The following is a 17117-nucleotide window of genomic DNA, read 5'->3' as shown; positions in this document are numbered from 1 at the left end:
GAATTTGCAAAAAGTAGAAGGTTGTATTCGAGATACGACCGACAATAAGACGTAGTATTACGTAAAGTGTAAAATATTTAATTATGAAATACTAAATACCGTTCCGAACATGACTCATATTTTGAAAAAAAAATCCAGATTAATCCATCTAGCGTTGGTGGTGCCTTTCTCGCATTCAGTTAAGACACCAACCTTATATGGGGTACCATTTTCTTCATAACTTTTAAACGTAATTACCGATCGTTATAAAATTCAATAGTGATCAACAAGGCTTTGTCCCCTGTCGGATGGAACTTGTTGCGAGAAAATGAGTTAAGGATTTCTATACGAAAAGTTGTCTAATGATTTTTATAGCTTTTGTGCACACACATACACACACATACACACACAAATACACACATACATACACACGGACAGACAGACATGTGCTCAGCTCGTCAAGCTGAGTCGATCGGTATAATATACTATAGGTCTCAAATGCTTCTATAAAAAGTTAGTTTTCGGAGTGATATGATAGCCTTTCGGTACAACTTAGTTGTACGAGAAAGGCAAAAAAGCCGTTTCAGCGTCCAAAGACTAAAATTTCTATCGGTTTTAACCGGAGGATCAAGATTACAAATGAATTCAATATCCTATGGAAGGAATGATTCGAATAAAGTTCAAATGTTCATTTGAAATCGAATGTTCGGAATAGGAGTCATGTTCAGAATTTGAGTCAAAATGTTATGACTGTTGATGCTTAGTCATCAGGAGTTCCATGCGGCATTTCTATATATATTATTATTATTATATAGAATAAAAATGTGTGATTTTTTAGACATCATAAATTCTCTGCGGTTGTGCTTTATAATTTGGAAACAATCCAACCGATTATGTTTTGCACTTTGAAGAAAGCTCGTCTTGTCTGAAATTCTCTGGTTTAAAATGGTGGTCCTGAAAAGAACCGACATATTTTCAATAATGCGGTTTTCCAATCATTTATAGCAACAAAAACCAGAATCTTGGGAGAAAATTTCAAATTAAATTGTCAAATTCTTTCTTTTTATGAAAATCAACTCTTTGTTTCCATAAAATGCTGGTCCCGAAAAGATCCTATTTTCTTCTCGCAATGTGGCTTTTTAATCACTAATAGCATCCAAACGTTAGTCCGTAGCATCCAAACCTTGCGTAGAAATTTCACTTTAGTGCTGCTGCTGTCAATGATTTACTTTCTGCTGGGACCGCTACTAGGCTGCTAACGACGTCATCCTTAATCGGTTGTAGGACAAAAGGTCGAAGGTCAAAAGGTCGATGGACAAAAGGTCGAAGGTCAAAAGGTCGAAAGGACAAAAAGATCGAAGAGTCAAAAGGTCGAAGGGACAAAAGGTCGAAACGAAAATTTGAGTCAAAAGGTCGAAACGACAAATAGTCGAAGGGTCAAAAGGTCGAAGGGACAAAAGGTCGAAACAAAACATCTAAGTCTAAAAGACGAAGGACAAAAGGTCGAAGTTCGAAAGGTCGAAGGGACAAAAGGTCGAAACCAAAAATCTAAGTCAAAAGGTCGAAAATAAAAAGGTCAATGGACAAAAGGTCGAAAGATCAAAAGATAGAAACTACGGTTGTAGGACAAAAGGTCGAAGGTCAAAAGGTCAAAGATCGAATTTTTGTTTTAAGTAACTATAAACGAATATAATAAATTTATTTTTATCATTAGGAACCGTAACGTAACTCTGTAAAGTCGGGAGGGGTGTGGAATTGCCCAAATTTGCGTAACGTGATTTGTGAACGTTTGTGTTTCATTTTGAAGTCAACTAATAACCTTCTAGCACCCAAGACCGCCTTTAATGGGATACTTTGATTTTTTTGAAATTTTTAATTTTTCATATTTCAAAAAGTGTTTGATTTCAATCAATAATATAAACGTCAATGCTTGTTCAAATCTGGTTAAAAATTAATTGACCTTTCCCGTCAAAAACTGTATCTTGTTTTATTGTCTAAGTCGATTCTTTAGCTCAACTTTCCCAAAGAACCCATATTTTTTTAACCGGCCTGAAAAAATTACCCGATGTTCGTTCAAAGTCGAGCAAATGTTGGGCCAATCTTGAAACAGTGCACTTTCTTGATTTTTTATTTAAAAATTCAAAAATATTCAAAAATAAATATAAATTCTTTGGAAAAGTTGACCAAAAATAAAATAAAGAATCGATTGAGCGAATAAAAATTTATGACGGGAAAGGTCAATTGTAAACTAGAAAAACAAAATTTTTAAAAGGTGAAAGTGATGAAATCGCTAAATTGAATGTATTGCCTAAAATGTGTTCAGATCGGTTTTAGGAAGCAAAATAGCGATTTTGAGCAAAAACAAAAATTTAATGTTATAGGGTTAAGTAAACTCTAAAAAAAGCGCCTGTTTAAAATATAAGGCATACCTCGTATGAACAGTCTATGATTAATAAAATGAAACCTCCAATCTATGTCTATTTGACTTTTTTTTCTGTCGACCTTTTGTCTCTTCGATCTTCTGTCCTTTCGACCTTTTGATCCAATTATTTTTCCAACCTGTTTTTCCTTCAACCTTCTGTCATTTTTTCGACCGTCTTTTCCTTCGACCTTTTGTCCTTTCAAACTTTTGATTTTCGACCTTTTTAACTTCGACCTTTTGTCCTTTGGACATTTTGTCCTTACGACATTTTATCCTTTCGACCTTTTGATTTCGATTTTTTATCCTTTCGACCTTTTGTCCTTTCGACCTTTTGTCCTTTCGACCTTTTGTCATTCGACCTTTCGACCTTTGACCGCTTGACACAGATTCATTACATCGCGATTGCATCGGTTTGGAGACGGCTGAGTTATAAGTTCATACCTCCAGGCATTCGCCTATGACAAAAGGTCGAAACACAAAAGGTCGAAAGACAAAAGATTGAAAGACAAAAGGTCGAAAAGCCAAAAGGTCGAAATGACAAAAGGTCGAAAAGACAAATCGTCGAAAGGGGCAGAAGGTCGAAGGTCAAAAGGTCGAAGGACAAAACGTCGCAGGTCTATAATCGAAAGGTTAAAAGTTCACAGGGACAAAGGTAGAAAAAAATTTGAGTCAGTAGGTCGAAGGTCAAAAGGTCGAAGGGTCAAATGGTCGAAGGGACAAAATGTTGAAGGGTCAAAATGTCGAAGGGACGGAAGGTCGAAACAAAAAATCTGAGTCAAAAGGTCGAAAGGACGGTTGTAAGAGAAAAGGTTGAAGGTAAAAAGGTCGAAGAACAAAACGTCGAAGGTCAAAAGGTTGACAGGACAAAAGGTCGAAGGGTCAAAAGGTTGTTGAGTTTTTCCTTCTTTCAATCATAGTTTCGAGTTTCGAAGTGAAGCGGGCTTGGTAGTCATATGGCTACTGCTTCTGCCTCATACGCAGGAGGTCGTGGGTTCAATCCCAGGTCCGTTCCATTCTCCTACTTTGTATCTTTCTCTCTATTTCTCATGTTCTAGCAATCGCTACAACTGGAAATGGACTTCCATACCGTTTCCATTACTCCCCCTTCCCTACATTGACTTGCATTCCGACGTGGCAGGCGCCATTAAGACCTAACAAATGAGATCACCAGTACTTGTACATTGGAGAAACTTGTAATCAAAATTCCTGATCAATTTTTGAAAAAAAAAATCCGGTAGGAATTTTCAAAGAATCCTAACGAAATCCTTAAATAATATCCGAAAGAATTCCTGGAGTAATGTCCAAAGCAATACTTGGAAAAATTTAAAAAAAATTGTCGGAGAATTTTGATTGGAATCCATGGAAGAAAGAAGGAAGTTTATCTGGACATTTGGAGGAATTTCCGAAGGAGTTTCTGGAGAGATTTCCGAAGTAATTTCCTGATGAACTTCCGATAGGTTTCTTGGAGGAGTTTATAAAGCAATTCCTGAGGGAAGTTCTTAAGTAGAAAATAATAGAAAAATAATAATAGAGAAATTTCTAAAAGAATTTCCAGAGGAATTTAGGAAGAATTTTTTTGTATCTTTATTAGGGAGGCTTTCAGCCTTTGGCTGGCTCACCTCCGAGATTTAGGAAGTAACTCATTGAAGTACTCCTCTAAGATTTCCTAAAGGAATTTCCGTGGCAATAACTAAGGGAAGTAAATAATAACTATTTGCAGGAATTTCTGATGAAGTCATTGAAGAAATTTTGCACAGAAATGCCTAGGGAAATGTCCAAAGAAATCTCCAAATAAATTCCTTGAAGATGTTAGGATGAAACCCATGGATAAGTTTCCTAAGGAATTCTAGTAGGTATCTCCAGAGGAGTGCCTTAAGGAATTTCCGAAAGTAAGGGAAGTTCGTCAGCAACATTCGGAGGAATTCTCGAAGAAATTCCCGTAAGAAATTGCGAAGGATTTTTTGGAGAAATATTCAACGTAACTTCCTGAGGACCTTCCTAAAGAAATCCTGGATGAATTTTAGAGGAAATATCTGAGGTTTGTAATAAGGAACATCTGGGGTAATTTGTAAATACATTTTCAAAGGAATTCCTGAATTGAAAAAAAAATTCAATGGAGTTCCTGGGACAGATTCTAAAGAAATTTTTGAAGACATTTAGGAAGTAACTCCTTGAGGAACTGCTGATAGAATTCCTAGAGAATTTTCTCTGGCAAATTCCCGAGGGAAAAAATAGCACCATCTGAAAATGTTTCTGATGAGGTTATTGTGAAAATGTCCGAAGAAATGCCAGGAGTATTGTCCAATTGATTGCAAGGAGTATTGTCGAATCGAATCATTCATTCGTCCAGAATAATTGTCAAGTAAAAGACATTCTTCGAACGGATTTGTTGTTTCTCCCTCAAGTAACCATTTTAAGCTACTGACACCAAATTATCACTGTACAAGCTAACTATCACCTACTCAGTGACTGAGCAAAATTGTATTGCTCTCTCTGTCTATCCCACGGAAATTTTACTCAATTTCCATTAAAAGCAGGACAACTCAAAACTATGAGTAATCCTGCTTTTGACGGAAATTGAGTAAAATTTCCGTGGGAAGAAAAGAGACGGCAATACAATTTTACTCAGTCACTGAGTAAATGAAAGTTAGAGTGTATCGATTACGCCAAAATAGCTGGTGCTTAACTATTTAGTACTTGCATCGGAATGATAATGGGTCATAGATCTTATCGCCTGCCTGGAGCTTGGATAATAAAATCATTGAAAAAGGTCTTATGTAATTTGGTTACCTTGCCCTCAGATACATTTAATGCAACGTACACACCAGTCAAGCAGTTTGACGAAATTGACTCCGCCCCCAATAAAACGCTTCGGTTGCTGCTTTGTTTAAACGTGTGTGAAGTTGTTCGAACAATCATTTGACAGTTGGCGGCTCGGTTGGAAAAAATTAAAACGGTTTGATTTTGGTTTGAGTTGTCGGAGGTGGAGTCAAGGTTCGCCGAACATGTTTGAGCATTTGTAGTGAAGTTGCACAAACCCCCATATATTTTTTTGATGGTTGGTGCTCAAGTTGGCGCTTCGGTCGTTCGTGTGTGATATTGTTAGTCGAATAAATTGATTGTTCGTGTCGGTGTTGATAAAAATTGATGAATGTTTGAATAAACGGGAGGTGGAGTCAATGTTGGTCGAACTGCTTGACCGTGTGTACGTTCCATAACAGTTGGCGGCTCGTTTGGAAAAAAATAAAACGGTTTGATTTTGGTTTGAGTTGTCGGGGGTGGAGTCAAGGTTCACCGAACATGTTTGAGCATTGGTAATGAAGTTGCACAAACCCCATATATTTTTTGATGGTTGGTGCTCAAGTTGGCGCTTCGGTCGTTCGTGTGTGATAATGTTGGTCGAAAAATTTGATTGTTCGTGCCGCTGTTGGTAATACTTGATGGATGTTTGAATAAACGAGAGGTGGAGTCAATGTTGGTCAAACTGCTTGACCGTGTGTACGTTCCATAATCTATTATACAAGCATTCTAAATAGTTGAAATAGTGAATGGTAGTTTATGCAACTAGGATAAATACTACGAGTGCTGAAAAAATCGAGTATTGCAACGAGTTGCACACGCTATTTTTTGCAATGACGAAAAATGGGCAATATGAAAAATCTGTACCAAAATGGTACACTTTTATTTACTTCACATGATCAATCTTGCCAAAATATCATGCTGCTGCAGGAAACAAACATATTTCATGTTATCGTGCCAAATAGTATTCTCGACAGTACAGCAACCCACGCGTGCAGTGCCCTATTGTTTACCAACAACAAAGTCGGATATTTTAACCTATTGCAATTTTCAATTTTGTATGCGAACATTGCAAAGTCTGTTTAATTCATATTATGCATATACACAATTACTAAATTCTTATACAAATACTGTACAAAATCCTAATAATATGATATGCTATTCAATACATATATGTATGCAAAGATCAATTTTTAAATGTAAAACCTTATTTTAAGGATGGCACACTTCATAAGATTTTGTTTTCATTAGGTACATCGTAAATTCTTGAGTAAGCGCAATATATCAAGCAGAGTAATATTGTTATCATCGATTTTTGATCATGTACCGGGAATCCTACCTCTGCTGGGAATACCAATCGCTACCCTATCAAAGTTAAAACAAAACTCTCACCGAACTCAAACAACACCTCTTCTATCAAACCCCCCTTGTAGACAAATCATATTTTGTCTAAAATTCGGCTCGTGCGCTTGATCGATCCGGTTCCGGCGGTGATGTATGGCTGCTTGCCCGCTCCGCTCTAGCGATTGCGCATCGTCTTTCACCCGAGAGCAAGAAGGCAAAATTGATAAGGCCGGGCGTCTGGTCCCCAAGTTCAGAACGAGCACCCCACCAATGATCGTCTATAGAAGTCGAACACACAGTCAGTGCATCATTACAAATAATAAACTAGCTGGGAAGCTCTATAAAGGACCGGCTGGGGTTGACTTAGCGGATCAGTCGTCTTACAACTCACGTCGGCGTCGACTGAATTGGATCAGTGCTTCGTGAACGGTTCCACGTGGAATGTGGTGAAACTTCTGGAAAATTGGTCAACGGTTGGAAGTTCAATAAGTGAAAGTGATTTAAAAATGAGTGCCTACAGTGATCAAAACGGTGCAAAAGGGAACGGATATGTTAGTACACTTATATATGTTGTTTCGTGGGACATTTGTTTCTTTAAAAATAGTATATTCATAATATATTTCGAAGTAGTTTAAAATTTAAAATATGATCTGCTCCTTCAAAATATTTTGTTTTTTTTTTCTGGTTTATTGATGTATATGTGCAACCCAATGTAAATCTTATGTGAAACTCAATGGCCGCAGACAGTCTTCTGGGTGATTCAGAACATCCGTAAAAGTGATCAATTTCAAAAATTTGTCCAATAGAGATTTGCATTTTTGTTTTAACCATCCATGGCAATGGCACGAATGAAATGGAGAGCCTTTCTAAATCTCAATGACTACAACATGTTCCTCCAGAAAGTCTGGAACATCCGTAAAAGGGTTTAATCCAGAAGTACGTTTAGTGCTTCGCCATTTTTTCGTACCAATTTTCGTTAGCGATGCATGTGTGGAATCAAAGTGAGTTTTTTTACCCTACAAACGGAAGAACCAGAAATTCCGTTAAAGTGACAAGTTTCACTTTAAAAGACGATGTCATCAAACAGGAAAAAAAATCGGTAACAATCAAAAACCTTCAAATAGCTATCTGAAGATCTCAAACATACATAGTTTCAAAATCCAGTTTTAGAGCTTGATGTACAATAGAAAGAATATAGTTATAAACAGAGTTTTGACTATTAATCGATTTCAATCAATACTATTGAATACTCAGTGCTTTCTTTTTGATTTGTACATCAATGAGTGATGATTATTGGAATTTACTTTTAAATTTATATGTATGGTTAGAAAATTAACAAACTTTTCGCTGATCTTTATTCAGTGTCAGGAAGTCAGCGAAAGTCACCCCTATCCGGAAGCATGAGGACGATCCTGAAATCGAAATCTGATTTCTTAATTTCATATTGTGTTGTGAAATTATAAAAATTTCGCCAGAAAAAAACTAGCTTATAACGAAACTTTACGGAATTCCGCGGAATCTCTAAACAAATTTAATCTTAAGCCATACTGTCTCGAACGGTCGTGAATTATCAAAAATTTTGGCTTCGCCGCTGAACAAAATCATGAACTTAATGTTTATGGATTACTACATAAACCCAGTCCGGGAAAACGCCAACTAAACAAATTCTGCCTAGCAGAGTAAAAATTTATTTAATCAGTGTGCCATCAATCGTGTTGATGCTGGTTACGCCAGGTAATGCGGGAGAACACGAAGTTAAAGAATTAATGTCTGCATCGAAGAACACAATATTATTCAGTGCAGAATCGTTCATGCTGTAGAAGCTTATTAAACGAAGCACATTGATTTTGCGTTGGATTGATTTGAAACATGGTTTTCGTCTTCGAGTTTTTAAAATAACTTAGTTTGCAATACATTTTTAGTCGCTTACCAAGGTGGTTCCACATGAATTACCTTTTCGACTAACCAAAGATTCCTTTCCCGTGGTGCTCACGGAGATGCAGAGCATTCCTCGGTCTCTTACAGAAATGAGGTTGAAACTAATATTCTTCTCCTAATCCTAAATTGACTGTAAGAACGTGACCGACTCATACTGTCCATAGCAGATGTTTCTTGTACTCCATTGAAGTCGGTTGAGGATGAAAATTTGACTAAACTTTTTGCATGCCTCATATGCACAAACACATATACAAGAGCATACAGACAATAGCTCGGTTCGTCGAGCTGATTGTACATAACACTATGGGTCTCCAAATCTCCTATAAAAAGGTTGAATTTGGAAGGAAATAGTGCTGTCCAATGAGCAGCTCGAAGTTGTTTCCGTCCTGCTCGTTCTTTTTTGTCAACAAATGGGTATGAGCAGGGCAGGGAGGAAATTCGAGCTACTTCAAGCTCTCATTGGACAGCACATTTATGATAGCCTTTTCGAACAACTTTTTGTATTAGTTCTTTCTACCTGGAAAACTGCTACCGTAAAAACTTTGCGATTACAAATCTGAAATGCATACAGTGGGTCCAAAAAGTATTCGTCTAGCTGCATATTCTTTAGTAAAATGTAAAACTTGGGCGTGATAGAAGTGAAATCAAAAAACTTTCTTCTAAATTTGGTAGAAAACTTATCAACACATGATTATTATTCAAAAGCAAATAGAAATTTGAATTACTTTTTCTGGTATGTAGAGAATATCTAAATTTCGTCAATTTCGCTCGCTCAAAAAGTATTCGTCTATTCAGAAAATAATCGAGTAAAACACGAATATAATAGTTTTATTCGCATGTAGTTACACTAGTACACTCTAGTGATGTCTAGCAACATTTTTGTCAATATTCAATGACAGATCAAATAATGTTTTAGTTTTGTTTGAACTTGGCGCGGAAAATAGAAGCACCATGGGTGGGAAAAGTAAAAAGATGAGTCAAAATGAAAAAAAAACTTGTTCTACGTCTGCAAAATTAGTGCAAGTTGACTTATGACTTTGCAAGAAATGTGGGTAGGCCAAAGGTAGCAAGAATTCAACCATTTAATTGGTGACTGATCGCACCAGCGCCACAAAAATCTATCAAAACAAATAACAGAGTGGTCGTCAGCGATGGTAAACTGAAAACGATGAGCGATTTATTGTGCGGAAAATAAAAAAATCCTTTAAAACGAGTTCACCCATATAGGCAAGTGAGTTGGAGAGAAGAAGTGCTCAGATATGAACCAATACGAACAGAAATACCTGTGAAAAGTATGGGTATAATGGGCGAGTATCACGGAAGAAAATTCAAGTGAGCCATCAAATTATCAAAAACAGCTCGATTTCAGCTAAAAATATCGCTGGAAGAAGGATGACTTTCGGAATCAAGTCATGTTATCTGACGAAAGCAAGTACAGCATATTTGGATCAAATGGCCGATGTATGGTATGGCGGAAAATGAATATTGAGATACAGCCGCTGAATCTTTTTTTAGCAGTGAAGCATGGTAGGGCTCCGTCATGGTCTCTGAGGTGCTTGAGCGCAACCGGTGCGGGAAAATTTCACATTATTGAAGGAATTATGTATCACAAAATGTTCATCCGCATTTTGAAAGAAAATTTGAACGCCAGTGCTGGGAAATTGGGCTTACAGGGAACATACATCTTACGGGGTGATAATTACCTCAAGCACACAGCCCAAAGTACTAAGCTGTAGCTACTCTATAATACCCCAATCAACTCAAAACGTCTCCTCAGATCCCAGATATGAATCCAATTTAACTCTTTCGGAACGTTCTGGACGACAAACTTTTCGTGAAATTCGTGAAAGTCATATTTCCAACAACAACGAATTGAAATTAGTGTTGAAAGAAAAATGGAAGAATATTCCGTCCCCCATTACGGCTAATTTGGTCAGTTCCATGCCACAAGAACTACAGCCCGTCATAGATACACAGGGGAATCCAACGACATATTGAATTCCATTCTACAACTCCTGTTTTCGTTTCAAAAGCGCGCTAAACCTGACTAGACGAATACTTTTTGAGCCCGTATTTAATGAATTGTTATGTTTTGTTACCTGTGTTTTTGTTATTGTTTTATTTTTCTGTTTGATTTTTAACAATAAAGATGAATTGATTAATTTACTACACAATGTAATCGATAGTTTTATTTTTTTGAGCTTACCAAATTCTATCTTTGACATTTTCTAGCAAACACACAGCTGAACGAATACTTTTTGGACTCACTGTATCTTTGTGCATTTTAGAATGTTTACATTACTCTTAAATGAAATAAGGTTTTAACAGAATTTGAATCGAAAAATCCAAATCCAAATAAAAAAAAAAATCCACTATTTCTAAATTTTTATATACATACCATGGTATAAAACTGAACTGATATAAAATCAGATTTGGGAGCACACACTACAAGATTAATTGCTTTCAAAGATCTTGTTTTGTGCTGCATCATTAGCAGACGATAATGATTGCAAATTTAGGAACATGATTACGGCTCCGTAGCGCTTTAAAGCAAATTAACCTCTCAAATAAACAAAAGATTAAAAAAAATGATTGCAAATTTCATGTGAAAACTTTTCACTTGAAAACAGTAGACGATTTGTTGCCGGCGACATCTTCCCAAATTTTGATCTCAAATGATAATAAACCCAGAATTTTCATTCAAACATTATTATTTACTAATTGTCAACAGTCCAGTTATATCTTCTATTTGGCATTATGGTTTCATGGGGCCCTCCTTAGCCGTGCGGTAAGATGCGCGGCTACAAAGCAAGACCATGCTGAGGGTGTCTGGGTTCGATTCTCGGTGCCGGTCTAGGCAATTTTCGAAAAAAAAATCTTCGGAAATTGTAAACACATGAAATAAAACTGGAACTAATAGGGTGGCTGTGCCAGTAACAGTGGTGTACCAGTAGGCTGTTCGGCCACATTGAGAGTTGGCGTAAAGTCAATGTCAACTTCTCTCCCGGAACAGCCAAGATAGCTGTGTGGTGTCGGCAGCCAGTTATCTGGCTAAGAATAACGCTACGGATTGCCTGTTCCGGTGGTAGAAGTCCACCATACAGGTGACCCCAAATTCTTGGTGTGATGCGGCTTTATGCTTACCGTGCCTATGAATGAATGGTTAGGGGGTCTAAAAAGAACCTAATCGCTAACGGAGCCTGTGAAGCACCAGGACACATGCGTTATACACATTGTACACTGTGTTTCGTCTTTGACTTTCTTGATAAGATACCAATTTGGTTTCATCGTTGCTGTTCATATTAATGCTGAAGTTGTGGAGTGCATTATCTTAATTTGCAATGGCTTCAGTTAAGATAGCTCAAATCAATCTTCAGCATAAAAGAACAGCAACGATTAATCTTTGTAGACTTATGCAAAATGGCAAATCCCAAGTGGCTTTGGTGCAGGAACCCTATTTTCGCAAGGGTAGCTTCTACCAAGGTAACCTAGTGAACCCGGTTTTTGCTGCTTTCAGTAAAGAAATGGCAAACTCTCAATCAATGCCGCGTGCATGTGTGCTTGTTAACAATGCTATTGTTGCTACACTTATCTCTGAACTAACAACCAGAGATGTATGTGCTATCACAATTGATGCAGCTGGCGGAACCCCCGTCAGGAAATACGTCTAATGTTCGGTTTATTTACCACATGATGAACCATCCCCTATGGATGCTTTCAAACGAGTTGTCATATATTGCACTTCAAAAGGCCTCCCGCTAATTGTCGGCAGTGATGCTAATGCTCATCACATCATCTGGGGTAGCTCGGATATCAATCTGAGAGGCTCCAGCTTGATGGAATACTTAAGTAGTACCGAACTTAGTTTACTTAACATAGGCAATCGCCCAACCTTTATGGTATCTAATAGAGCAGAAGTGTTAGACATAACCCTTTGCTCCAATAGAATCAGTAACGAATTGACGAATTGGCATGTGTCAGATGAGGAATCGATATCTGACCATCGCTACATCTTCTTTGATCAAACCTCAAGAGGAACCCCTTGGTGGAATTCGCGGCATTCGCGCGGCTACAAAGCAAGACCATGCTGAGGGTGGCTGGGTTCGATTCCCGGTGCCGGTCTAGGCAATTTTCGGATTGGAAATTGTCTCGACTTCCCTGGGCATAAAAGTATCATCGTGCTAGCCTCATGATATACGAATGCAAAAATGGTAACCTGGCTTAGAAACCTCGCAGTTAATAACTGTGGAAGTGCTCAATGAACACTAAGCTGCGAGGCGGCTCTGTCCCAGTGTGGGGATGTAATGCCAATAAGAAGAAGAAGAAGAAGGAAACAGTGTAGAAAGATTTGGAACAGACGCCATTCAACAGTGACGGATTCTTTCAAGTTGGCTCGCAAAGCTTACAAGAAGGCTCTACGATCTGCTGAACGATCCGGCTGCAAAAATCTTTGTGCAAATGTTTCTAATTTGAGTGAAGCCAGTCGATTGAATAAAATTCTTGCGAGATCCAAGGATTTCCAAGTTGGCGAAATTCGCAAGCTAAATGGCGACTACACTTCTTCTGATGAATAATCGTTAGAGCACTTATTTGATACGCACTTCCCTGGATGTGTCGATATAACATCTTCGGATGATCCTGATGTCTTTTCATGTAGCTATGGGTCTTGGGCTCAAGCACGTAGAATTGGGTGGCTCAAATTAGCATGGGAAAACCTTTTTTCATTTTTTTAGATGGTTATTCGGTTATTCGGTTATTCGGTTCTATTTGATGCCTTGATGCTCTGGACAAAATTTCAGCCAAATCGGTCAACGTTTGGGCGGTGCTAAACTCGTTGGAAGTTTATATGCAAAAATGTATGCAGAAACATACAAAAACAGTAAATTGCAGTTGGACGGCACAACTTACGATGAAGAACTATGATACTCATTCAGATCTTGAAAAATTTAATACAGAATATTATGCAGAAAACCGCGAGAAGATTAGAGTTTGCCCGGCTAAGTTATTAGCATTTCTCTGAAGTGGGGTTTGAGCAAATTTCGTTTCTTCTACCTTTGAAAAGAAATAAATTCATCCCTGCAACACTCCAGTAAAATGCTAATATCTTTGCCTAATAAACTCTAATCTTCCCGCGGTTTTCAGCATAACATTCTGTATTTAATTCTACGAGATCTGAATGAGTATCATGGTTCTTGATCGTAAATAGTGCCGTCCAACTGCAAATGTTTTTGGATGTTTCTGCATACATTTTTTCCATATAAACTTCCAACGAGTTTAGCACCGCCCAAACGTTGGCCGATTTGGCTGAAATTTTGTCCAGAGCATCAGGGCATCAAATAGAACCGAATAAGAGTGCGGCCCATCAAAAAATTTAAAAAAGTGTTTTTTGAGCCACCCTAACGTAGAATCATAACTACTGAATCGATTCAATGGGCACTTAACAGTTTTGCTCCCTACAAATTTCCAGGGAAGGATGGGATTTATCCCGTTCTACTTCAGAGAGGTTATTTGCATATCAAACATGTTTTGAAAAAGCTTTTAGTATGCAGCTTTGCTACTGGGTATATTCCCATATCCTGGCGGGATGTCACTGTAGAGTTTATCCCAAAAGGAGGACGTGCTTCGTATGAAGAAGCAAAGAGTTTTAGACCCATCCGTCTGACCTCATTTCTTCTGAAATGCTTAGAACGTATTATCGATCATCACATTCGAGATGACTGTTTGGCAAACATGCCTCTTCATGTTAATCAACATGCTTACCAATCTGGGAAGTCTACCGTGACTCTTCTACACAAGGTTGTGTACGATATCGAGAAAGCATTCACTCAAAAGCAATCGTGCTTGGGTGCTATTTTAGATATTGAAGGTGCTTTCGAAAACGTGTCTTTCTATGTAATATTGGAAGCCGCACGTTGTCATGGGCTACCTAATATTATTACCAAATGGAACCAGACCGCATCGTGCTTTCGTGCTGTGCGGTTCTTTCTCTCTTTGCAGAAGGAAGTTTTTAATACTCTTCGGAGCTATTTTAATTTCAACCGTGCTTCTCAGCGCTATTTGTACCTACTGATCCCGTTACGATCTTTGCTTGGACCCTTGCCTTCGTTTTACGTTGGACCTTGGACACGTTTGCGGAAGTGAAATTCTGACAAGCGATGATAAACCTGCAAAGACACCGTTCTGAGAAAAACCTCTTAGAATGTCACCACGCTCATCAATGAGCATTGACAAAAACAAGAGGAAGGGGGAGTCTCTGAATTCTCCACTTCCTTCAAAGAAACAAGGTTTCAAGACCGTCCTGCCCAAGCGCGGAAAAAATAGAAGGAAGCTGGAGACTTCAGATATTCCTTCTAAATCTAATGTTGACATTGCTTCTTCTCCTATCGAACTGAGCAATCAGTTCGATTTGATTAATGATGAAATTGAGCAAATTGAATCTTCCTTTAGCCCAGGTGATTCGATTCATGCGAAGAAATATAGGATTCCGCCAATTGTGGTATCTGTTGCCGAGTTTTCTGGCTTTCGGAATGAAATCTTGAGTAACCTTCAGGGGATCAAGGTTTCATTTCAGATTGCTAGGAACGGTGACTGCCGCGTTTTGCCGAGATCCTTTGACGATCGCAAACGTCTTCTTCAGTATTTAACTGAGAAGCGCCATAAATTCTTCACATACGACGACAAAACTGAGCGATTGTTCAAAGTCGTCTTGAAAGGTCTCCCCAGTGATGACAAATCACTGGATGAGATTAAAACTGAAATTTCTCAATTACTTGGATTTTCACCAGTCCAAGTAATTAAGATGAAAAAGAAATCCCACTTTGGTACTTCCCAGAGGGGCATTTCTCAAGAATTTTATTTAGTTCATTTTAACAAAAGTGTACTAAATAATATGAAAAGTTTGAAAAGGCCTGTATTATGTCTCATGTCCGTCTTACATGGGAACATTTCCGCAGGCCTGGGGGCAATTTTCAAAACCCCACCAAGTGCCGTAAGTGCCAAAAGTGGGGTCATGGAACCAAACATTGTCACATGGATGCTAAATGCATGATTTGTGGTGGAACCTCTCACGCCAAGGACGCATGTCCTGTGAGAGAAGATTCCAATAAATTTAAGTGCGCAAATTGTGGGGGCAATCATAAATCCAATTTCTGGGAATGCCCTTCACGCAAAAAAGTTTTGAATTCCCTTGCAAAATTGATGACGGGAAATTCCAATCGGATCCCAGATTCGACGGGTAATAACGGTCATGTTGCCGATTCAGGTAGCATGACTGCTTCCGATTTTGATTTTTAACTGAAAAATTGCATCACACAAAAAGTAAGTACACACAAAAAGTTGTTATCGGACTCCGTTTCAATGGATCCAAATAATTGTGTGAAAGTTCTAAATTGGAATGCCCGCTCTCTAAAGGGTAAGGAAGATGAATTATTCAACTTCCTAACAGTTCATAATGTGCATATTGCCATTATAACAGAAACTTATTTAAAACCAGGACTCTCCATTAAAAGAGATCCAAATTATTTTATCTACAGAAATGATCGTCTTGACAGCGCCTGTGGTGGGGTTGCCATTGTCATCAATAGACGTATCAAACATAAATTATTTTCTTCGTTCGAAACCAAAGTTTTTGAAACCTTGGGAGTTTCTGTTGAAACAAATTTTGGACAATTTTCCTTCATTGCAGCCTACTTGCCTTTTCAATGCAATAGGCAGCAAAAGAATTTGTTGAAAGCTGATCTTCAAATTCTGACTCGCAACAAATCCTGGTGACTTCAATGCCAAACACCGTTCATGGAATAATGCTCAAAGCAATTCCAATGGTAAAATTTATTTGAAGATTGTTCTGCGGGATATTATACTATTCAATATCCCAATGGACCAACTTGTTTTTCTTCCAGTCGAAATCCTTCTACAATTGATTTAGTTTTAACGGATTCAAGTCAGCTGTGTGGCCAATTGGTAACTCATGCTGACTTTGACTCTGATCACCTTCCTGTGACGTTTGAAATCTCACAAGAAGCCATTTATAATCCAATCAGCTCTACTTTTAATTATCATAGAGCTGATTGGGATTTATATAAAACGTATATCGATGGGAATTTTGATGTTGATATTCCTCTCGATACCAAAAGTGATATGGATAATGCTCTCGTATCTAATTTGGATGAAGTGAGATCTATTACTAGAAAATTTAAAAATATGAAAGCCCCGGGTGATGATGGTATTTTCTACATACTTATCAAAAAACTTGCTGAGAGCTCTTTATCCCTTTTGGTTAATTTATTTAACAAATGTTTTCAATTGGCATACTTCCCAGATTAATGGAAAAACGCCAAATTAAATTATGCCCTACTGGTCTTCGAAAGTAGACGTTCAGTAAATTTTGGTAACCAAAATTGATATTTCACGTGTATTTGTGTGGAATTTAGCGCGGAATTGATTTCATGACGCGCGAAAATGGTGCGGATTTGATTTTAGTCGGCGCGAATTTGGCGCGGAAAATATTTCGGAAGCCAGTTTCAAAATATGCAGAGCAATCCTTAGCCCTTCCTTTGTCTAACCCAGGGAGAAATGGATCCCCCTTCTTCCCCATTCAAAAATACAGGCATTTGAAAATGGCGGATGTTTTCAGGAA

The 17117-nt window shown here is 38.0% G+C and overlaps 1 protein-coding gene across 1 annotated transcript in view; it reads left to right on the top strand.

Moving 5' to 3' along the window:
- The first annotated feature begins 6924 nt into the window (after nucleotides 1-6924).
- The window catches only part of LOC134212498 (cytosolic 10-formyltetrahydrofolate dehydrogenase), a 14417-nt gene continuing 4224 nt past the window's right edge, over nucleotides 6925-17117 (top strand). Inside the window, exon 1 of the mRNA XM_062690432.1 lies at nucleotides 6925-7095. Coding sequence (XP_062546416.1) covers nucleotides 7051-7095 — 45 coding nt within the window. The 5' untranslated portion in view covers nucleotides 6925-7050. The remainder of the gene's footprint in view (nucleotides 7096-17117) is intronic.

This window comes from Armigeres subalbatus, chromosome 2, assembly GCF_024139115.2.
Source record: "Armigeres subalbatus isolate Guangzhou_Male chromosome 2, GZ_Asu_2, whole genome shotgun sequence".
In the NCBI taxonomy this organism is placed as follows: Eukaryota; Metazoa; Arthropoda; class Insecta; order Diptera; family Culicidae; genus Armigeres; species Armigeres subalbatus.
This window is presented reverse-complemented; position numbering and strand designations above follow the sequence as displayed.